The 24,472-nt window shown below is 38.8% G+C and overlaps 1 protein-coding gene across 4 annotated transcripts in view; it reads left to right on the forward strand.

Moving 5' to 3' along the window:
* Window positions 1–24,472, forward strand: part of DDX46 (DEAD-box helicase 46) — a 74,496-nt gene that overhangs the window by 44,413 nt on the left and 5,611 nt on the right. For 3 of the 4 annotated variants that reach the window (XR_010319341.1, XM_023549182.2, XM_010590738.3), the window contains exons 16-22: window positions 2,106–2,299; window positions 4,281–4,418; window positions 4,733–4,882; window positions 12,603–12,779; window positions 13,767–13,985; window positions 14,308–14,452; window positions 23,133–23,206. Coding sequence is in view for 3 of the 4 variants with exons in the window: in XM_023549182.2 (XP_023404950.1) it covers window positions 2,106–2,299; window positions 4,281–4,418; window positions 4,733–4,882; window positions 12,603–12,779; window positions 13,767–13,985; window positions 14,308–14,452; window positions 23,133–23,206 (1,097 nt within the window). In the remaining variant the exon portion in view is untranslated. The remainder of the gene's footprint in view (window positions 1–2,105; window positions 2,300–4,280; window positions 4,419–4,732; window positions 4,883–12,602; window positions 12,780–13,766; window positions 13,986–14,307; window positions 14,453–23,132; window positions 23,207–24,472) is intronic. The other variant, XM_003404501.4, reaches the window with a different exon arrangement.

Below are 24,472 nucleotides of genomic sequence, written 5' to 3' on the forward strand. Positions count from 1 at the left end.
TGGTTAGCAGCCATAGCTCTTAACCATTATGCCACCAGGGTTTCCATTTTATGTTTAGGAAAAGTTACTTTCACAAAAGTATGTCTTATTTTAAAATGTAATGGCTTTATTATTGTTATTTTTTAACAAATATTTTAAAATTTTCTCAGTTACAACTTCTGATAAATTAAATCAAGAGATAACCTACATAAACTAATGCTTTCTGAGTCTATTAATTTTAAGAATCTAAAGGTGTCCTGAGCACAGAAGTTTGAGAAGGGCTGGATTAAACTAATGGTTCACCTCCTGAGACTGAAAATGATTCTCACCTCCCATTTGATATATTGACCATGGATTGGGTGGATTTGTGAACAAATCTGGGGTTGTTTTAAAAAGGAGGAGGGTTGGAGCAACAGAGAAAGGAGGAGAGTCAGGAATAGGAGGAGGAAATGGAATGTGTGGCTAATTACCTGCGTGAACAACAGCCTTGTTTGTCATAAGACTAGAAGAACTGAATGGTGCCCGGCTACCATTCCTGACTGTTTTGATCAAAGATTTTATAGAAGAATCTTGGCTGAAAGTGGGTAAATGCAAAACCGAATTTCAACTTGTCATGGAGTCCAGACTTTCTGGACCCATGGAGTCTGGATGAACCTCTGAAGGAGTTGCCCTGAAATCTTGAAACCTTAAGCCAAAAGTACCCCAGAAGTCTTCTTTACATCAAACAATAGTTAAGCTTAATTAGTAAAGAATATCTGCCTTGAGAATTGTGCTTTTTCAAGAACTATCTATATGGGATCAAAATGAGAACAGCAACTAAAAGGATTAGATAGGAAACCTGGGGGAAGAGGGCAGTGAGTTTATGTTAGTGAGGAGAAACAATCGGAAAAAGAGGATGAAAATGGTTGTACAACTTGAAGAATGGAATCAGTGTCATTGCATTGTACGTGTAGAAATTGTTGAATTGGTGTATGTTCTGTTGTATATATTCTCCACAAAAAAAAAAAAAAAAAGGTTATGGTTGCTGGGTAGGCACCCCACATGCTTTAGTTAACATTTGATTATGAGGGATCAAATGTGCGCACTTGTGTCAGGATTCCTTAGGCTTATTATGTAAAAGTTTTTGTGTCTTTTAATTATAAAGTTAACTTTATATTGGTATTGTTTTTCTTAGGAGATTTTTGTGTCCAGTGTTAGAGCCCCGTTTCTTTGATATAATACCAGATGTTTTCTCTAACCCAGTGTTTGAAGAGTACTTTTAAAGTTTTAGGTAGTGATGTAAATTTCTATTGATAAATATTTAAAAAAACTAAATATTCTGCATTACGTTGAACCCAGATTTTTCAGTGAAATCTTAAGTGTATCTCCTGCTTTAGGTTTTAACATTTTAAGAATTTATTCCATTCCTTTCTCTAGTACCAGGGATTCCTGGGCACCTCATGGGATGTATTTCTGGCCTGAGCATCTAGTAATAGAGCATTTTGTTATTCCATACTCTGCTTTGTCAGTCATCCTGAGGCTCTTTGTGTCAGGTATTTCAGAGAGATCCACTTGGGTACTTTTTAGTGCTCCTCAAACTATAGCATGTGTATGTAATTACCTAAGGTTCTTGTTAAAATGCAGATTGTGATTCAAAAGGTCTGGGGAGGGCTTGAGATTCAGCATTTCTAACACTTTCTCAGGGGATACCACCGATATTTCTGGTCCTTAAGGCTTCTTGTCCTTGGACAACACTAAGTAGCAAGATTCTAAACCTACGAGAGAAGAAAAGATCTGAATTCTGTCAGTGTAGGCTGATTGTTCCTGCCTTTTCTCCTTTTGCTCCCAGAACAGGTTTTGATTTATGATTCTGAAATTGGGCCTCTGCGGTTGTAAGCCTTATACCAAAGAAAAGATGGCAAAAACAAGGGCAGATTTGGAAGATTCATAATTAAGTTGATAGCAGTAACCTCTGATTTTGTCATTAAATTTCCTTAGTCTTTTATTTCCTATTTTACAAATTGGAAGTAGTCAGTATAAGTTGAATTTGTTCTTTAGTCTCAGTTTAACTTCTTTCTCTGAGTGTCAGAGGAAATGGAAAATTTAATTTGAACTCTTTTCTTTACAACTCTTTAATTTACTTGCAGGTATTGATCAATATGACAGAGACAGCATCATAAATGACTTTAAAAATGGGACCTGCAAACTTCTTGTGGCCACCTCCGTTGCTGCCCGAGGGCTAGATGTGAAACATCTGATTCTGGTAGTAAATTACAGCTGCCCCAACCATTATGAAGATTATGTGCACAGAGCAGGACGAACTGGAAGAGCAGGCAACAAAGTAAAAAAATAGGTTTTTTAAAGTTAATTTCTTTTATATGAAAGTATAGGTATTTAGTACTTTAAGGAGTAGGTAATAGGAGTTACGAGATATTTTGAAAACCCTTAATCAGTAGAGTGGGGGGAACAGTTAATGTTAGTCATTTATATACACATACATGTCAAAGTATTGTTAAAATTGCTCTCTTAGGCAAATATTGTTAATAGTTTGTGTTCCTTTTAGTTTTTTTTAACCCCCCAGTAAAAATTTCTGTATACACACACACACACACACCTGTATGTATATATGGAGCCCTCTTGGCATACTGGTTAAGAGCTCAGCTGCTAACCGAAAGGTCGGCAGTTCAAATCCACCAGCTGCACCCTGGAAACCCCATGGGGCAGCTTTACTCTGTCCTCTAGGGTTGCTATGAGTTGAAATGACTCAGTGGCGCCTGACAACAGCAGCAGCATATGTGCATGTATTTAGTTTTGGATTTTTCATTGCATTTTTAAAAAAAAAAAAATTTTTTTTTTTTAAATGTGGGATCATAAAATGTGTGTACGTGTGTGTGTACACATATACATGTCAATATATTGTTTGACTCAGGCATATTCTGATAACTATGCAGAGCTAACTCAAGGCATCAGTTGTTGGAGACATTGACCATGACATGTTTGATATTCCAACCCTGGACCTTTCACCATACTGAAGCAGTAATATTAGTAATGGCTGACATTTATGGAGTACTTATGTGCCAGACACTGTTCTAAGTTCTTTACATATATCATCTCATTTTATCCTTACAACATACCTTTGAGTTACTGTAATCCCGTTTTATAGATGAGGAATAATAACTAGTGATACATTTATTCTTTTAATCTGAGGTATTCTGAGGAGTTGGGAAACTTTCGGTAAAAGGCCAGGTAGTAAATATTTTAGTCTTTGTGACCCACGTATGATTTCTGTCACATGTGTGTATGTGTACAACCCTGTAAAAACGTAAATGCCGTTCTTAGCTTATGGGCAGTACAAAAGCAGGCTGAGGGTCAAATTCCATGAATACTTGGAAACAAAATCTTAAATCACATTTTAAAATTTGTAAGAATCCACAGGTAGGGACGGCATGTTTTGTGTTGACAACCTGAATGTGGTTTGCTGCCTCTCTACTTCCAACTTCAGCCTTTCTCTTGCATGAACCAAAAAACTCCTTAGGCTGCAGGAGGCATGTGAGGCCTTAGACTTCAGAGAGTCCCAGGGAGGTGATGCAGCTAATCTCATTTTTGTAAAACAGTTATAAAAATAAACAAGTATATAAAACAACTAATTTTTAAAACATCGATCAGATTACATTTATACATAAATATTTTTAGTATATATTATTGATTGGTCTTAGAGAAAAATATGGAAAGATACATACTAGGAAGTTAATATGGGTTTGCTTGGGTGAAGTGGTGTGGAAGGTTGTAGTGGAAGGGTATGCAAGCAAACAATAAAGAAAATACATCTGACAACACAATCGTGCATTTATATAAAATCATAAATGTTTGTGCTTACATATAAAGAAATTAGAAGCCCTCGTGGTGCAATGCTTAAGCAATTGGCTGCGAACCGAAAGGTGGTGGTTTGAACCCACCAGCCACTTGGAGGGAGAAAAGTCCTGGCGATCTGTTCCCATAAAGATTACATACCAAACCAAAAGCCTAGGAAATCCTATGGGGCAATAGACCCACTATGAGTCTCAATCAGCTTGACAACATACAACAACAATAAAAACATTAGAATTGTTCATTTTTGCCTAACTATTTTTAAATATTAAACTTAGATATTTCATTTTGAACCATTAAAGAATGTAGTACGATTCCGTGTCTTTTAAAGTTCTTTAGTAATGGTATCAGTCTTAAGAGGATTTATTAGGTGGTTCAGATTTTATCTTACCTGTGATCTAAGCAGGTTTCATCTTGTTACTGTCTAATAGTTCTGCTTTTTCATCATTCGTTAGGGTTACGCCTATACTTTTATCACAGAAGATCAGGCCCGCTATGCTGGTGACATAATAAAAGCCCTTGAATTGTCAGGCACTGCAGTACCTCCTGACCTGGAGAAACTTTGGAGTGATTTCAAAGACCAACAGAAAGCTGTGAGTTTGTAACCTCTTATTTTTATGTAAATTATTAATGTGTTCTAAACCTTGAATGTTTAATAATTGCAAATTTTGGTATAATTATTTTCAGCTATCTCTTCAGAGAGGAAAAAAAGTGAAAACAAAATTCTTTTGCTTGAACTTAGATGCTGTAGTCTACAAAGAGCCCTTTAACTTTCTCACATGCTCAAATGACTTTGTGTTTTTGTTATCCTGGCATTTCCTGCCTTGAAAAACACTTATATGCAGTAAGTTCCAGAACATTAAAAAGTCTTTGTTATGAAATTAACTTTTTTGTTTTTCCTTGAAAGGAGGGGAAAATAATTAAAAAGAGTAGTGGGTTCTCTGGTAAGGGATTCAAGTTCGATGAAACAGAACAAGCTTTGGCTAATGAGAGGAAGAAGTTACAGAAAGCAGCTCTTGGTCTACAGGACTCAGATGATGAGGATGCTGCTGTTGATGTAAGTATTGTAGCTCTAAGCTTGTTCTTGCCAGTTAAAGCTCTTGTTGCTTTGGTACTGAAGGTCTTGCCATAAGCTTATTGAGATAGCTGGTCACTGGAAATGTTTTGGTGTGTAGTTTCCCCAGCTTTTTTCTGTGTATATACATGTATTCACATATGTTCGTATTTGTATATTTTTATAAAAATAGGAACATATTGGGCATATTGCTTTATAACCTTTTTTACAACAGTTTATGTTGAATTTTTTTATTTTAGTAAATTCACTCATACATTATTCTTAATGGCTGCATAATATTTTGTTGTATGGATTTCTCAGTTTAATTAGTCAAAACCCTGTTTTTCAAAATATGGATTAGTCCCAGGTTTTAATGCTTTTAAGCTGCTTCATTGTACATTCATCTTTGCACACTCACTGGATTAAGTCTTGAGAATGAATTCATAAGTAGAATTGCTAAGTCAAAGGGTATATCTGTTTGGTCATAAAAACATTATCAGATTGTCCTCCAACAAAGGAGTACTGGTGTGCACTCGCTATAGCAATGTAAGAGAGTTCCTGGCTCCCACACCTTTAATTCAACATTGGCACTAATAGTGATTTTATCTTTTTTAGTTCGGTAGTTATAAAAACCAAAAAATACAACCTGTTGCCATCAAGTTGATTCCAACTCATGGCGATCCTGTGTGTTACAGAGTAGAACTGCCCCATAGGGTTTTCTTCAGGTATAGTTTTTATGGAAGTAGATCACCAGGCCTTTCTTTCACGGTGTGGCTGTGTGATTTCAAACGCCAACCTTTAGGTTAGTAGTCAAGCACAAACCGTTTGTGCCACCTAGGGACCTAATAGTTATAAAACAAAACAGTAATAAAAAAAATCATAATAATAACAACCAACATTTATTGAGTGCTTACAAAGTGCCCTGGTGGTGCAGTGGTTAAAGTGCTCGGCTGCTAACCAGTCAATGGTTTGAACCTACCAGCTTCTGCACAGGAGAAAGATATGGCAGTCTGCTTCCATAAAAGATTGCAGCTTTGGAAGTCCTGTGGATCAGCTCTACTGTCCTATATGGTTTTTATGAGTTAGAATTGACTTGATAGAAGCAGGTTTGGTTTTGTTTTGTGCTAAGTGCCAGGCACTGTGCCAAGTGCTTTACAGGGAGTATTTCATTTCTTCCCTCACAACAGTTATATAAGGTAGATACTCAGAGTATTCCCATTTTAGAACTGAGGAGACTGAAACTTAGAAATAATAACTTTTTCAGGGTAACACAGTGTCTTAGTTATCTAATGTTGCTATAACAAATACCACAAATGGGTGGCTTTAACAACCAGAAATTTTCTCACAGTTTAGGAGGCTAGAAGTCTGAATTCAGGGTTATGGCTTTAGGGGAATACTTTCTCTCTCTGTCCACTCTGAAGGAAGGTCCTTGTCCCTTGAACGTCTGCTCCTGGGCAGTCTTCATGTGGCTTAGCATCTCTCTTTTCCCATCTGTGCTTTTCTTGCTTACATGTTTAATCTCTTTTATATCTCAAAAGAGATTGATTTAAGACACACCCAACACCAGTCATGTCTCATTAACATAACAAAGATAACCTGTTCCCAAATGCGATTATAACCACAGGTGTAAAACAAACAAAAAAACCCCTTGCCTTTCCACATCGACTCGACCTCGACCGACAGCACTGGGTTACTGGGTTGCCTTTGAGTCAGTTAGTGACCTTATAGGACAAGGTAGAACTGCCCCATAGGGTTTCCAAGGAGCAACTGGTGGATTCGAATTGCTGACTTCCTGGTTAGCAGCTGAGCTCTTAACCACTGTGCCACCAGGGGTTCAACCACAGGTATAGGGGTTAGGAAGTACAACACATTTTGGGAGACACAATTCAAACCATAACCCACAGCTGTTATGGGAAAAAGTTGGATCTTTTACCGAGTTCATTTTTCTTCAAAGCCCGTGTTCTTACCTTATGGCATTATCTGCGGCTCAGCGATGGGGGGCCTTTAAGGGCTACAAGTTCAGGGTTTCACAAAGTGTATTCTTTGGAACTCCAGTCCTGTGAGCTTCAGAGACGGTGTGTAGTAAAGTAATTTTGGAGAATCCGCCTAATATGTACCACTATGCCCCTCCCTGTATGTGTGTGTGTGTATATATATATATATATATATATAACACACGTTACTATATAAAAGGCTGTAAAAGATCCTTAATTAGTTTGTTTAACTTTAACCCAGAAAGTTTTCAACATATTTGATCATAGAACATTTTTTTTGACATACCCTTTAAACGTTAGTTCAAAACAAAATTTTAGAAATCAGGAATTCAGTCTGATCCTGTCGTTTGAGGATCTGAGGCCCAAAAGAAGTATTTGGTTCAGGACCACACTGGTAGTTAAGGTCCAGAATCTGTCCAACTCATTGCAGTTGAGTTTATTCTGACTCATGTTGTCGTAAGCTGCAGTCAAGTCAGTTCCTACTCATAGCGACCCTATGTACAACAGAATGAAACACTGCCTGGTCTTGGGCCATCCTCAAAATTTTTGCTATGTTTGAGCCTACTGTTGAAGCCACTGTGTCAGGCCATCTCGTTGAGTGTCTTCCTCTTTTTAGCTGACCTTCCATCTCATTGAGTGTCTTCCTCTTTTTAGCTGACCTTCCATTTTACCAAACATGATGTCCCTTCTCCAGGGACTGGTCCCTCTTGATAACATGTCCAAAGTACCTGAGATGAAGTCTTGCCATGCTTGCTTCTAAGGAGCATTCTGGCTGTTTTTCTTCCAAGACAGATTTGTTGGTTCTTCTGGCAGTACATGGTATATTCAGTATTCTTTGTCAACACCATAATTCAGAAGCATTGATTCTTCTTCACTCTTCCTTATTCATTGTTCAGCTTTCGGATGCATATGAAAAAACCCGTTGTCATGGAGTCACTTCCAACTCATAGCAACCCTATAGGACAGAGTAGAACTGCCCTGTAGTTTCCAAGGAGCTCCTGGTGGATTCAAACTGCCAGCCTTTTGGTTAGCAGCCGTAGCTCTTAACCACTACACCACCATGGTTTTAGCATACCTATGAGCCGATTGAAAATACCATGGCTTAGGTCAGGCACACCTTAGTCCTCAAGATAACATCGTTGCTTTTTAACACTTCAAAGAGGTCTTTTGCAGCAGATTTGCCCTCTGCTGCTTCCATGGGTGTTGATTGTGGATCCAAGTAAAATGAAATTCTTAAAATGTCAATATTTTCTCTGTTTATCATTATGTTGCTTATTGGTCCAGTTGTGAGGATTTTTGTTTTCTTTATGTTGAGGTGTAATCCATACTGAAGGCTGTGGTCTTTGATCTTCACCAGTAAGTGCTTTAAGTCCTCTTCACTTAGCAAGCAAGGTTGTGTCATCTGCGTATCTCAGGTTGTTAATGAGTCTTCCTCCAATCCTGATACCACATTCTTCTTCATATAGTCCGGCTTCTCGGATTACTTGCTTAGCATACAGGTGAATGAGTATGGTGAAAGAATACAACCCTGACACATGCCTTCCCTTATTTTAAACCATGCAGTATCCCCACGTTCTGTTTGAACAACTGCCTCTTGGTCTATGTAGACTTCCTCATGAGCATAATTACGTGTTCTAGAATTCCCATTTTTAGCAATGTTATATAGGGTTTTTTATGGTATACACAGTCAGTAAAACACAGGTAAACATCTTTCTGGTATTCTCTGCTGTCACCCAGGATCTATCAGCAATGATATCCCTCATTCTACATCCTCTTCTGAATCCAGCTTGAATTTCTGGCAGTTCCTCATTGATGTACTGTTGTAAAAGTTTTTGAATTATCTTCAGAAAAATTTTACTTGCATGTGATACTAATGATATTGTTCAGTAATTTCTTTATTCCATTGGATCATCTTTGTTTGGAATGGAGCACAAATCTGAATCTCTTCCTGGTCAGTCAGGTAGCTGCCAGATTTCTTGGCATAGACGAGTGAGCGCTTTCAGCGCCGCATCAGTTTGTTGAAACATCTCAATCGATACTCCTTCAATTCCTAGAGCCTTGTTTTTTGCCAGTGTCTTCAGTGCACGTTGGGCTTTTTTCTTCATTCGTTCTTGATTGTAAGCTACCTCCCAAAATGGTTGAATGTCGACCAATTCTTTCTGGTACAGTGACTTTGTGTATTCCTTTCGTCGTCATTTGATGCTTCCTACGTCATTCAATATTTTTTGCCCATAGAACCCTTCAGTGTTGCAAGTCAAGGCTTGAATTTTTTCTTCACTTCTTTCAGCTTGAGAAACGCTGAACGTGTTCATCCCTTTTGGTTTGCTAACTCCAGGTCTTCGCACGTGTCATTGTAATGCTTTTCTTTGTCTTCTTGAGCTGTCCTTTGAAATCTTCTATTCAGCTCTTTTACTTTATCATTTCTTCCATTCACTTTAGCTACTCTGTGTTCAAGAGCAAGTTTCAGGATCTCTTCTGACATCCATTTTGGTCTTTTCTTTCTTTCCTGTCTTTTTAATGACTTCTTACTTTCTTCATGTATGATGTCCTTGATGTCATCCCACAACTCGTCTGGTCTTTGGTCATTAGTGTTCAGTTCGTCAGATCTGTTCTTGAGATGGTCTGTATATTCAAGTGAGATATACTCAAGGTCGAACTTTAGCTCTCATGGTCTAGTTTAATTTTCTTCAGCTTCAACTTGACCTTGCATATGAGCGATTCATGGTCTCTTCCAGAGTCGGCCCCTGGCCCTCATTCTGATTGATGATATTATAACATCGATACAGTTCTGCATATTCCATCTGGTGAGGTCCACGTGTAAAGTTGTATTTGTTTTGTTGAAAAAAGGTATTTTCAACGAACAAGTTGTTGGTCTTGCAAAATTCTGTTATGCAATCTCCTGCATAGGTTCTATCACCAAGCCTGTATTTTCCAACTGCTGATCTTGCTTCGTTCACAGGTTTTGCATTCCAACCATCAGTAATTATCAGTGCACCTTGATTTCATGTTTGATCAATTTTAGACTGCAGAAATTGGTAAAAATTATTCAATTTCTCCATCTTTGGCCTTAGCAGTTGGTGCTTAAATTTGAATAATAGTCATATTAACTGGTCTTCCTTGTAGGTTTATGGATATTATCCTATCATTGGCAGCGCTGTACTTCAGGATGGATCTTGGGATATTCTTTTTGAAAATGAATGCGACACTGTTCTTCTTCAATTTGTCATTCCTGGTGTAATAGACCGTATGATTATCCAATTCAAAATGGCCAATACCAGTCCATTTCAGCTCACTAATGCCTAGGATATATATCTTCAAGCATTCTATTTTGTTTTTGACAACTTCAATTTTCCTAGATTCATACTTTGTACATTCCACATTCTGATTATTAATGGATGTTTGCAGCTATTTCTTCTCATTTTTGTCATGCCACATCAGTAAACGAAGGTCCTGAAACCCTTATTCCATCCACGTTATTAAGGTCGACTCTACTTTGAAGAGGCAGCCCTTCACTAGTTGTGTTTTGAATACCTTTCAACCTGAGGGCCTCATCTTCTGGCACTGTATCAGACAGTGGTCCGCTGCTATTCATAAAGTTTTCACTGGCCAGTTTTTTCAGCAGTAGACAGGTCCTTCTTCGTAGTCTGTCTTAGTCTGGAAACTCTGCTAAAACCTGCCCACCATGGGTGACCCTGGTGGTATTGGAAATACCAGTGGCGTAGCTTCCACCATCACAACAACACATAAGCCACCACAGCAAGAAACTATCGGACAAGTGGTGGTAATCCAACTCACAGCAACCTGTAAGACAGAGTAGAACTGTCTCTCAGGGTTTCCAAGGCTGTATACTTTATGGAAGCAGATTGCCACATCTTTCTTCTATGGAGTGGCTGGTGATGCAAACTACAGACGTTTTGGTTAGCAGCTGAGTAGTTAACCTCTGCATGACCAGGGCACCTGGTCTAGAACCCAAGTCTTCTAATAACCTTTTGCTACTTGTATCTAGTATACCACACTGAGTTAAAATTTAATGAAGTCAGTGTTTTAGTTATCTGTTACTGTGTAACAAAGCAACCTAAAGCTTAGCAGGTTAAACAATTACACAGTTATGTCATTTTGTTCCTGAGGGTCAGGAAACCAGGAGTGGCTTAGCCATGGGCTTCTGATTTTGTGTCTCTTGAGATGGCAGTCAAACGGTTGGCCAGGCCTGCAGGCTTGACTGGGGATGCATGGTCTGCTTCCAAGATAGCACACTCACTTTGATGTTGGCAGGATGCCTGAGTGTCCTTGCAACGTGGCAGCTGGCTTCCCCCAGAATGAGTAATCAGAGAGAGAGAATGAGAAAAAAGAGAGAGAGGAAACCTTAGTGTCTTTTATGGCCTAGTCTCAGAAGTCACACACCATCACTTTTACTTTATTCCATCTATTAGAAGTGAGTCGCTAAGGCCAGCCCTCGCTCAAGGGGAGGCCATGAGGGAAGAGCACAAAATTTGCAACCATATTTTAAAAGTACTACACACAGCCAGGAGCCCTGGTGGCACAGTGGTTAAGAGTTTGGCTGCTCACCAAAAGGTCAGCAGTTTGAATCCACTAGCCGCTCCTTGGAAATCCTACAGGACAGTTCTACTTGTCCAGTAGGGTCGCTGTGAATCAGAATCAACTCAACGGCAACAGATACAGTATATTGTTTAATTTTTGAACTCTGAACAAGCTTTTCTATGCATTTGAGATTCAGAAGATAACAGGGTTATTGACCTAATCTGAGCTGCTTAAGGGGTTTACATCTCTAGTGGGTGATAGTAGTCATTCTAGGGCAAAAGAGATCTTTAAGAAGAAATACAAATGACTATTTTCTGTGCATGCCAGTGCGGATTGCCTGAGGATCAGGCAGTGGCAGGAGGGCTCCTGTGGCTCCTGGAGAACTGAGCCTTTCAGCCTTCCTCTTGTCTCTATGAGGAAACTAACCTTCATTTCTTTCCTTTCTTGGTTCAAAGGAATGCAAAAATAAGCCCTCTTTTCTGATCTGTTTCCCAGTCTTTAAGGCAAATCCAATTGCATTTTAGGAGTTAGGAAGAGTTTCCTTAGGAACATGTTGTACCATTCCCCTGAAAATCATTGACCGTATTTGTACAGAGTCGTAGCAAGGATAATGAGTGCCCAGGGGCAGTCTCTAAGTTTGCCAACCCCAGTCTTGGGGGGTGATGTGTGATTTGCAGCATCTGGCCCCCTCCCTTGCACTCAGGAGACAAATTCCCCCTCTCTTTCCCCTTGCTAGTCCTCCCTATTTATAGTTGTTCATTGCCTTGAGTTATTGCCGTTCTTAACCTCTTCAGTTGCATTATAATTTGGCCTCAAGCCCTGAGCCCTGGAGCAACTCTCTTACGTAGTATTTGCTGCTTTGTCTTGACAGGGGATCCATCCTCTTTTGCTGAATTGGGGTATATTTTCTAGAACTTTCAGGAGTCTGCTTAAGCAGTTCATGCAGCATTTTATCTCTGTTCTGTATCCGTGTTCACCATAGACAACTGGTTTTTTAAAAATAAAATGTGTTGCCCATAACAAACGGCAGGTGTTTTCCTAGTGATCTGTTTGGTTGAATTAACATAAATATAACTGCCTGATTCTAGCCTTTTGGTGGAAATATGTCTTACTAGTTTCTCTACATAATACCTTATTTGGTATTTCTAATATAGTTCTTTCTAATCTTCCTTGTTTTTTCCTTGGTCTAGATTGATGAGCAAATTGAAAGCATGTTTAATTCAAAGAAGAGAGTGAAGGATATGGCTGCTCCTGGAACGTCAAGTGTTCCTGCGCCCACCGCAGGAAACGCTGAGAAATTAGAAATTGCTAAGAGATTGGCTCTGAGAATCAATGCGCAGAAAAATTTGGGCATCGAGTCTCAGGTATTAAGTAATTTGTTCCAAGTCTTAATACTTTTTAAGTTCCATGTTTTAAATATTTTCCAGGAATAATGTCAAATACAAGTAAAAACAAGTCTCCTTGAGTTTGTGGGAACATAACATTTTTCCGAGTACACAGTACTTTGGTTATTGCATTTGAATGATTTCTTTAGTGTGATTGAGGTCTTTAATCCTATTCCGAAATGCTTAGCCTTCCACGTTAGCCACGGATAGTTCTATAAAGCAGTGTTCTGATTGGTATGTCCAAAATCTTAAAGAAGTAACTCTTTTTCTCTGGATCTTCTTTCATTGGGTGGGCTGTTAGGTATACAAACAATTCTCTGGAAGTATAAATACCCAAGTGACATGAATCAAACTAACATGGTTTGAACGGTGCAGAAATGTGTTTTTAAAATATTTCACATGGGACCTTTTTCTTAGAAACCTTTTTGCTAACTTAATTTTTAACTAAGGGTAAATTTTAAGAGCATTTGCAAAGAATGGTTTGCTAATTTTGGCAGTATTGTGAAGATTTTGCATAAGTCATTTACTATAACTCGTTGAACGTTGGGTTCGGCCATGGGAGGAGGGGAGCTCAGTGATGGTAGTGTACAAAGATTCTAATTCAGAGGAGACTCATAGGAACTGCAAAGCCTATGAATGATTTTGGAAATATTACATTATATCTGATACCAAGTGTTAGCTAATTATCAAGGAGACATGAATGATCCAGTAGAATTTTTAATAGAGAACTGAATGTTCTTCAGTTTAGCCATCAAGGGTACATGAGGTACATTAAACTATCTGTTATAAATATATGCTGCTAAATTGCACATATGGGTAGGACTTTGCATTAGAGTGATGCATTGTCAACGGGAATTTTTAAAAAAAATAATAGAGTTAGTGGCTTTCCAGAGAATAATATGCTTTGGGGTCCCTGGTCCTATCTCTGTCATCACCTGAGATTTGACTGTAGATATTCCTTAACTGCAGGATGTGATGCAACAGGCCACCAATGCCATTCTCAGAGGTGGCACCATTCTGGCTCCCACTGTGTCTGCAAAAACCATTGCAGAGCAGCTCGCTGAAAAGATCAATGCCAAGCTCAATTATGTGCCTTTAGAGAAACAAGAAGAGGAGAGACAGGATGGTGGACAGAATGAATCTTTTAAGAGATATGAGGAAGAATTAGAGATCAATGACTTCCCACAGGCAAGTAACAAGTTTAAATCTTTCTTTTCTTGGGATATAGAAAATCTGGCTTCTATAAGAGCAAAAATTTCTTAAAATCCATGAACATTTTAATAACTACTTTGTTTTCTATCTGAAGGGGGGGAGACAGCAGTAGAAATTCCATTTTTATGAGTATGTGCATTACATTGGAATGTATACATTATGTAATGCATGTACATACATTAGAATCTAAGTAAACTTAACGTTGACCATGATATGATTTAGCCAAGCTATTCTTTGTTATCAGACCAGGTTTTTTACCCTGCTGTGAAGTGATTTTTCTCCATCCTTTCTTTCATAGACTGCTAGGTGGAAAGTTACTTCTAAGGAAGCTCTTCAGAGAATCAGTGAATATTCTGAAGCTGCAATTACAATCAGAGGAACATACTTCCCTCCTGGCAAAGAACCCAAGGAAGGAGAGCGGAAAATTTACTTGGCAATTGAAAGTAGGTTCTCTTGGTTTTGTTTTGGTTTTGAGTTGGATAAAGGTTGATGTAGGTGTAGTAGAAGCAAAGAGAATGTGAAGTTATTTCTAGAAAGGACTGAAAATAAGGAACGCTTATAATAAAAAAATAGTTTGAGATTTTTATTTTGAAGAGGCTTAGTGTATATACACAGGCAAATGATCATTTTTGGTACTTTTTCGGTTTTGACAGTTGAGTGAAGCTTGAAAATCACTCTAAAAGTAAGTCTGCTTTGTGGAGACTGGCCCATTTATGCTTCTAGTAAGTGGAAGATTCTGGACAGAGTTTAGGTTAGAAAGTAAGTCAACTGTATTGTTAACCTTTTATAGTAGATGTTTTATCTAAGCAAATAATTGCCTCTGAAATCATGCCCATAAAAGTTCTTGCATGCTTACATATATAAAAAAGGAGGAGACAGTACAGTAACTCAAAAGATACAAGTATTGCATTATCTAAGAGCTATAAGTTTTCATTTTTAGCCTAGCTTTATACATTCATTTCTATGAATTCACTCCAGTGACAGTTTCTTATGTGTTATTCCACTGTATAGTAGAGCAGCTTGCCTCACTTCATTTATATTTAATATGAATATCTTTGTAATAGACTTTTAAATTGTGGTGAAAAGATACATTTAACATATGCCACATCAATTTTGACATGGGCGGTTCAGTAACATTGATTACATTCTCCAAGTTGTGCGCCCATTCTCACTATCCTTTTCCAAATCGGTCTGCCTCCACTAACATAAACTTAATGCCCCTAAGCAAAAACTTCCCCCTGTCCTTCCTCCCCTCCCCGCCAACCACTAATAATATTCGGTTTCTATATATCTATGTATTTCATTTAAGTGTGATCATACAGTATTTGTCCATCTGCAGCTGACTTACTTTGCTTAACATGATGTTTTCAAGGTTCATCTATGTTGTGGCATGCATCAGGACTTCATTTTCTCTTTATGACTGAGTAGTATTCCATTGTGTATATATACTACTTTTGTTTATTCATTCATCAGTTGATGGACATTTTGGTTGTTTCTACCTTCTGTCTGTTGTGAAAAGTGCTACAATGAGGATTGCTGTACAAGTTTGTAGTAGACGCTTATAGACTAGTCAGATTCATTTCATCTGTTTAATCAACTGAATATTTGTTGTACTCTTGTTGACACTGTTGAGAGGTCTGCTGATGTATCATGGAAGCCTAGAGTCTGCATGTAAGTGCTGAAGTGGCTTAGATGGTTGCAAAGGAGCTCTTCTCACACTTGGCATAATCTCAGATATCAGTGTAGCTTTGAGTCATACATGTTACTTCTAACAGGGAAGCCTTACCTGATCCCACTTTGCCATTCTCTAGCTCTTCACCTGCTCTGTTTTTCTTCATAATACTCATCACTACATGGAGTTATATTGTTTTTTTTCACTTTGTCTCCCACCCTAGATGAATGCAGTGACTGTCATCTGCTGTATTCCCAGTGCCTGGCACATGATAGATAAATTTTAATTAATTTAAATTTGAGTAACCATGTGGCTTGTGGCCACTAAAGCTTGCTGTCGAAAAGATCAGTGAAAGGTATTTAGGTATTGAAAATGTATTGTAAGTAAGATTTGTCATTAGTTAATTTTTTTCTTGTGATATTTTGACATTCCTTTGATTATGTGAAGACTTTAATTTTAGGTGGACAGTTATTTAATAGTTGCTTACTAAGATAAATATTAACTAAAAATGATTTAAGTATATACTAGGAATTCTTATAAGGGTTTTATTCTTTCCTGACCAAAACAGAGAATTTTATAAATAGGACGGAAAGTAAAATTTTTAGTGGCACTGTTGACTATTTAGACACTTTGCTTTTAATTGGTGACTTTAAATTGCTTTTGTATGGCTTCCTAGAATAAAGATTACAAGAAAAGAAATACAAGTGTGGTGCATCCCAACAGCTCTTACTTTTTGATGGACCCTTCTGTACTTAAAACTGGCTCTAAAATCTGTAAGCAGTTTCATGCCACTTATGACTTAATGCATGAAATAATATCTAGTCTAGGTGTTAATTACTATTGGACTTTTATTAAAGTAATATTATCATAAAATACATGATTTTAACCATTTAAATAAAGAGTACCATTCAGTGGTTTTTTTAGTACATTCACAATGTTGTGTAACTGTCAACATGATCTAATTCCAGAACATTTTCATCACCCAAAAAGGAACTCTGTGCCCATTAACTAGTCACTCCCATTGGTCCCCTGCTCCGTATCAAAGTTTGATTGACATATAACTTTGTCAGAATACATCTACTGTAAGTGAAAGTGAAGTACAATATCCATTGTATACAGTCCAGAGGTTTTGCTTACTTTTCCTTCCCCCCAGAATGGTTTTGGTAACTTCCCTCCACTGTCAACCTGTTCTCAGGAAATCATGTCTAATTTCTTTGACTAATTTAAGCAAACTTTTATTTATTTTCAACGAAAAGGCCATTTCAAAAATAAATCTTAGTGGTAGTCTAGGGACATAATGTTGGGGAATAAGAGCTGGGGCTTGGTAATTAAAATGACCTAAAGCTTTGAGAACTTTCAAAGATGATTACATTTTTCATTGGATCTTTTAGTTTTCAAAATTCCAGCTGAATGCAGTGGGATGCAGACCTCAAATTCTCATAAAAAGACCAGACTTAATGGTCTGACGGAGACTAGAAGGACCCCAGAGGTCAGGGCCCCCAGACCTTCTGTTAGCCCACGATAGGAACCATTCTCAAAGCCAACTCTTCAGAAAGGGATTGGACTGGACTATGGGATAGAAAATGATACTGGTGAAGAGTGAGCCTCTTGGATCAAGTAGACACATGAGAGTATGTAGGCAGTTCCTGTCTGGAGGGGAGATGAGAGGGCAGAGGGGGTCAGAACCTGGCCGAATGGACAGGAAAATAGAGAGTAGAGGAAAGGAGTGTGCTGTCTCATTAGAGGGAGAACAACTAGGAGTATATAGCAAGGTGTATATAAGTTTTTGTATGAGAGACTGACTTGGTTTGTAAACTTTCACTTAAAGCACAATAAAAATTAAAAAAAAAAAAAAAACAACCAACTGAACTCACCCAACTGCTGACAGGATAAAGATAAATGCTAGCATGGAAGGAGCTTAATGACATCTGTTACTAGTTCTGTAATTGGAAGGACCCCACTGCCTGACTCCTTTGAAGGGCTCTGTGGCTCAGCAGCTCCAGGCCTCCACCAGTCAGAGAGAAGGGGAACAGGAAGGACTTACTTGCCTAGGCAGCCTGTATAATATGACCCTCTCTTTTTACTAGGGAAGAATCCTTTAAAGCAGCCAGAAGTTGCTTAAGGACCAATGAAAGGAAGTGCCCCCTTTTCGTGGCTTATAAACATATGTAACCTATTACATAAAGAAGTAAAATTTTAAACTGGTCCGAATGGTCTGGCTCTAACTAAAGTCAGACAACTAACCTTCCATTTAGATCTAGGTGAGAGTGTCATTTCCCTTCCTTTTAATGGAGTACAAGGACATTAACAACAAACTTTGCACCAACCTCATGCCAAGCAATGTATTTCCCCCCGCAATTTGATTTTGGTTATAATTTATTTTGCTTGGGTCTTCATTATACCCTTGCCCTCATCTTCATCCACCTCTTCCCTTCCAGCACTTGCCTTCTCTGGCATAGCTTTGAGTTTTGTTGCTGGTGGTTGGTAGAGGGGTGTAAGACTTAAATTAGATGTGTTGCTTTGACTTCACAGCCATATTCAAAGCCCTTTCCTTCCTGTTTTTGAACTGTTTCTACCTCTGTCTCTTTCAAAGAGATTATTCATTTCTAATAAGAGAAGAAAAATTTCTTACTTCTTGCAAATAATTTTTCTCATTTACTTTTCTTATATAGAATGATAAAAATGTAGCTCTCTAAATTGCAACTTCAGTACTTTTATTCTTTGACGTTTCACTCCCAGTCCTTAATCTCTAATCTACCCCTTTGATCTGACTCTTTTCCATTTATCAATGTGTACTGTGCTACCTACCTGAATTTATCTACAACCTGGCTTGTCCCCTGCCTTTAGATCCCATTCCACCTCCCTTGGTGGCTCTAATCTGTGACTCTTGCGAACTTCTAGTCAATATCTTCAGTGACCTCATTGACATTTCCAGCTGGGTGTCCAGTGAGCACTTCAACTACAGCAATCTCAAAACTGAATTTTTCCCACCATATCTGTTGATAACACCTATTCTTTCTCCTTGATTCAGTATCTTCTTTGTTACTTTATTTGCCAGTCAACTCTTAAAAAAAAAAAAAAAGTCAACTCTTAGCAGCTTATATTTATTCATTTTCCTCACTGTTCACTTCTAGTCAGAAAAACATGTCCATTCTGTGCTGAATGTGCTTTTTTTCTTTTTATATTTTTATTGTGCTTTAAGTGAAAGTTTACAAATCAAGTCAGTCTCTCATACAAAACCTTATATACACCTTGCCATATACTCCTAGTTGCTCTCCCCCTAATGAGACAGCGCATTCCTTCTCTCCACCCTGTGTTTCCATGTCCATCCAGCTGGCTTCTGTTGCCCTCGGCCTTCACATCTCCCCTTCAGACAGGAGCTGCACCCATAGTCTCATGTGAGTATTTGATCCAAGGAGCCTACTCCTCACCAGTATCATTTTCTGTCTTATAGTCCAGTCCAGTCCCTGTCTGAAGAGTTGGCTTCGGGAATGATTCCTGTATTGGGCTAACAGAAGGTCTGGGGGCCGTGACCTCTGGGGTCCTTCTAGTCTCCATCAGACCATTAAGTCTGGTCTTTTTATGAGAATTTGAGGTCTGCATCCCACTGTTCTCCTGCTCCGTCAGGGCTTCTCTGTTGTGTTCCCTGTCAGGGCAGTCATCGGTTGTAGCCGGGCACCATCTAGTTCTTTTGGTCTCAGGCTGATGTAGTCTCTGGTTTATGTGGTCCTTTCTGTCTCTTGGGCTCATAATTACCGTGTGTTTGGTGTTCTTCATTCTGCTTTGTCCCAGGTGGGTTGAAACCAATTGATGCCTCTTAGATGGCCACTTGCTAGTGTTTAAGACCCCAGACACCACTCTCCAAAACAGAATGGAGAATGTTTTAATAGTTCTTATTATGCCAGTTGACCTAGATGTCCCCTGAAACCATGGTCCTTGAATGTGCTTTTAAAGTAGTATTATAAAATGGTATGGCGTCAGACCTCATCTAACTTCAGGGAGAGGAGAAAGAATCAGCATTAGCCCACAGCTGATTCCTCTGAGGTGAAGGTCAGACATACTTCCACCAGTTCCAACACCAGCTGTCTCTCCCACAGCACTCTCTACTTCTCTGCTGGGTTCAATTCACTGCAGTGGCCACAAGAATGCATAAACCATACTCAGGGCTTATTAGGGAAGTAATAGGATTGGGATCAACTTGGAAGTAAGAGGACAAGTCAGGATAGTTCTTCAATCAGAGCAGCATCTTCTTGGCCATGCCTGCTGGCAGCCTCTGCTGCTGGGATCTTACTCTCGGCCCCAGCCTCTGCCCAGACAAGTGTTACAAAGCTGTTTAACTCTGTCAGTAAGTGCCCAGAGACATCCCACTGTGCCAGGAAGCTTCCTCTCTGAAGGTGCTCACCTCTCTTACTCCATGGGTTGTGGGTTGTGGGTCAGCAGGCCTAGCTCTACCAAGTGTCCAGAGGTACTCCACTCTGCCAGCAAGCTTCCTGCCTATAGGGACTCAGCTCTCACCCCGTGGGTCAGCAAGCCCACTGTAGCCACCTTGCTTCATGGATCAGGAAGTCCACCGCACCATCTCATACCAACCAGTCTCTTGGTTTCTCCCATCTCATGCTGCTGTCGCCTAGAGTATTACAGCTCTGTTTCCTGGGCCTAGGAGGTTCTTAAAGCAGGGACCCCGGGTCCAAAGGATGTGCTCAGCTCCTGGCTCTTTTTCTTGATGGTAGTGAGATTCCTCTTCTAACCTTTGAGATTGGCTTCATTTAAGCCTAGTGGGATGGTAAAACTGAGCAATTCCCTACAAGGGTTCCACGCACCTTATTTGCATTGGCAGATTGTCCAGTTCCCTTGCTGGGTCACAGGCACCTTATTTGCATAGTTTCACACAGTCATTTTGTGGTAGTTACAAGTCATGGCTAGAAGGGCCATATAATAGCAATTCATTGCACTGTAAGCATGAACACAGTACTGCAAAAACACTGCGGAAAAGACTCAAGTATGCCTGGAGAAATGAGGGAAAGCTTGGAAGAAGTGATTTTTTTTTTTTTTTTAAGTTATTCTGGTAGACTACTTCTTATTCATCCTTTTGTAATATCTTTACAAGTTTGTTTTTCTAGTAGTCTACAAGGTTGTAAAGAGCATGCATGAGTTCTTTGCATAATGACATTTCTCACAATATATCATACCTGGTGGGTCTGTAATGTTTCTTGAATTAATAACTGTATGCATGATATCTTCAACCACACTACACTTACCTTACTCTTTGGTTATTATACATGCCTTTCTTTATTCCTTACCATCATACATGCGGTTCCCTTTGCAAAATACTCTCCATGTCATCTCTCTTCCTTCAGCATGGCTAGTCCTCCAGTCATCTTTTTTTTTTAAATAATATTTTGTTGTGTTTAAGGTGAAAGTTTACACAGCAAATTAGGCTCCTATTTAACAATTTCTACACATATTACTCAGTGATGTTGGTTACATTTTTCATAATGTGTCATCATTGTCATTGGTTCCATTCTGGTTGTACCGTTCCCAGTTCTCCAGTTTCCCTGCCCCCTTAACCTGCTCATCTTTGCTTTAGAGTAATCTCTGACCATTTGGTCTCATATAGATGATTTCTAAAGGAACTCATCAGTCACAGGTGATATTCTTTATTTTATGAGCCAATCTGTTATTTAGCTGAAAAGTGACCACAAGGGATCATTTCAGTTTAAGGTTTAAAGTATATCTCAGGGCAGTAGTCTTGGCGAGTCGTCTAGTCTCAACTGGTCTGATAATTCAAGGCTTTTTAAGAATTTGAGCTCTGTTGCACATTTTTCATCTGTTCTATCAGGATCCATCTGTTGTGGCCCTAAGTAGAACTGTCGGTAGCAGTAGCCAGGCACCACCTGGTTTTTCTGGTCTCAGGGTAGATGAGGCTGTAGACTACTTTCTTCTCTGAAGTCTCTGGTTTCCTTTTTTCTCGTGTTCCATTCAAGTAGAGATCAATAGTTATATACTAAAAGCTTGTAAGCTTTTAAGACCCTAGACACCACTCACCAAACTAGGATGTAGAACATACACTTTATGAACTGTATTATGCCAATTAATGGAGTTGTCCCATGAGACTATGGTCCTAAGTCTTCAAACACAGAAAACCAGTCTCACAAGGTATTTGGTTATATCTAAGAAGTATCTGTAACTGTGTCACCATGTAGTTTACTATATATATGAATATACCTGCGTGCACACACATATACCTACATATTCATACCCACACACATACATACCTATATACATATTTGTGTAACTGCACACATTTTTTGGTGGTTGTTGGTGTCCTTTTTTTGTGTGTGTGCTAATATTTTATTGTGTTTTATGTGAAAGTTTAAACACAGCAAATTAGGTTCCCATTTAACAATTTTTATACAAATTGTTCTGTGCCATTGGTTGCCATTTTCACAGTGTGTCAGTATTCTCATTATTTCCATTGTTTGTTCTGTTTCTGTTGATCTAGCTTCCCTTCCCCTCCTTGTCTTCTCATCTTTGCTTTTGGGTGAATGTGGACTGTTTGGTCTCATACAGTTGATCAAGGGAGCACATTACTCATGGGTGATATTGTTTATTTTATAAGCCAGCCTATTTGGATGAAAGGTGACCTCCAGACATAGCTTTACTTTCAAGTTCAAAGGGTACCTTAGGGCAGTAGTCTCAGGGGTCCCTCTAGTCTGTATCAGTTTGGTAGGTCTGGCCTCTTTTAGGAATTTGAGTTTTGTTCTCTGTTTTTCTTCCATTCTGTCTGGGGCCTTGCATTATGTCCCAGGACAGAACGGTTGGTAGTGGTAGCCAGGCACCATCTAGTTCTTCTGGTCTCAGGTTAGAACAGGCTGTGGTTCATGTGGGGTGTTTGTCCTGTGGATTAGTTTGTTGTTTGAGCCTTTGATTTCCTTCGTTCTGTCTTGCCTCCATACAAGTAGAGATCCAATAGTTGTATCTTAGATGGCGGCTCACAAGCTTTTAAGACCCCAGACACTACTCACCAAACTAGGATGTAGTCCGTTCATCTTTAAGACTCTCATGACACCTTTCTGAAACAATTGCAGACTTCAGAAAACATAGTGTCCAATAAATAGTTATTAGTAAATCAACCAAGGAAGCTTAACCTTTTCTTATTCTCTTCTGGACAAATTGCTAATCATCTTCTTCACTCTTTTTATCAACATACCAGGAATCATTACAGTACATGTAATGTGACCTCAGTGGTTATATTTGAAACTTTAGAAATAATAAGCAGAACAATCAGCCATTATGTAATGTGGATGATGTTCCACCAGCTGGTGAAAGGCTATTTGGCAGGGAGTACATTGTTCCCTGAAGCTACCTACAGTCTTTATTCCTGGGCTCCCATTATATGGATAAACGTCCCGTGTGGTTCTGTGATAATTTGTTTTCTGCTTACCCACCAGGCGCCAATGAACTGGCTGTGCAGAAAGCAAAGGCAGAAATCACCAGACTCATAAAAGAAGAACTGATCCGGCTGGTGAGTGAAAACCTCAAAGATTTGTTTAAATAAATATTTTATTGGAGTATCACATAGTACAGAAAAGTACACCAATATAAACAGACAGCTTGATGAATTTTCACAAAGTGAGCACATCGATGTAATCACTACCCAGATCAAGAAATCTAGAAAATTACCAGTACTCTATAAGCCCCGCCTCATGCCCTTCCTGGTCACTTTTCATCTCCCCCAAATGTGACCATATTTTGTAGATTAACGTAGATTAGTTTTGCCTGTTTTTGAACTTCATGGAAGTGGAATCACATGCTGTGTATTTTTCTGTATCTAGTTTCATTCACTGGAGATTAGTTGGAGGAGATTTATCCATGCAGTTACATGTAGCAGTAATACATTCATTTTCACGGCTCTGTAGTATTTAATGGAAACCCTGGTGGCATAGTGGTTAAGAGCTATGGCTGCTAACCAAAAGGTTGGTAGTTTGAATCCATCAGGTGCTCCTTGGAAACTCTGTGGGGCAGTTCTACTCTGTCCTATAGGGTCACTATGAGTTGGAATCGACTTGATGGCAGTGGTGTTGTTTTTTTTTTATAGTATTTAACTGGTGTAAATAATATCACAATTATCTTTTAGACTTTGGGGTTATTCTAATTTTTGGTTTTTATGAGGTAACACTGCTATGAACGTTCTTTTGTGTCTCTTTGGTATATATTAGTATGCTTTTCTCTTTGGTGTATACCTTGGGAAAGAATTGCTTGTGATAGGGTATGTGTAGCTTGGCTTTACATAGGTATTGCTAAACAGTTGTACGGAGTGGTTATTACCAGTTTACACTACACCAACAGCGTGTGAAAATTCCAATTGCTTTACTTCTTTGCCAACACGTGACGTTATGAATCTCTTTAAGCTTAGGCAAGGACTTAACTTGATTGTGGAAAAAAAGGCCTGTTATAGACCACTTTCCAAAGGAGACAGACATTGTTTTTAGTGGCATTTGTTGCTCGTAAACTCTCCCTGTGATGTGTACCTTGGGATGAGGGCTCCTTTGAAAAGTGTTGACCTTCCCCTTTCTCTAAGAATGTTTTTGAGGGTTTCCCTTTACAAATCATTCTTTTGGAGAAATAAAAATTTAAAGAGGATACACAAAATGAGAGGGAAGAAGAAAAACAGCTTTTAAACGAAGTGCTTAAGACTATTTCAGCAAGAAAGTCATAGGAAAAGAACTTGTGCATTTGTGTAAGCCACCACTGTTAAATTAAGTCAGTTCAAAGCTCAGCTATCAAGGAG

This window comes from Loxodonta africana, chromosome 2, assembly GCF_030014295.1.
Source record: "Loxodonta africana isolate mLoxAfr1 chromosome 2, mLoxAfr1.hap2, whole genome shotgun sequence".
Taxonomy (NCBI): Eukaryota; Metazoa; Chordata; class Mammalia; order Proboscidea; family Elephantidae; genus Loxodonta; species Loxodonta africana.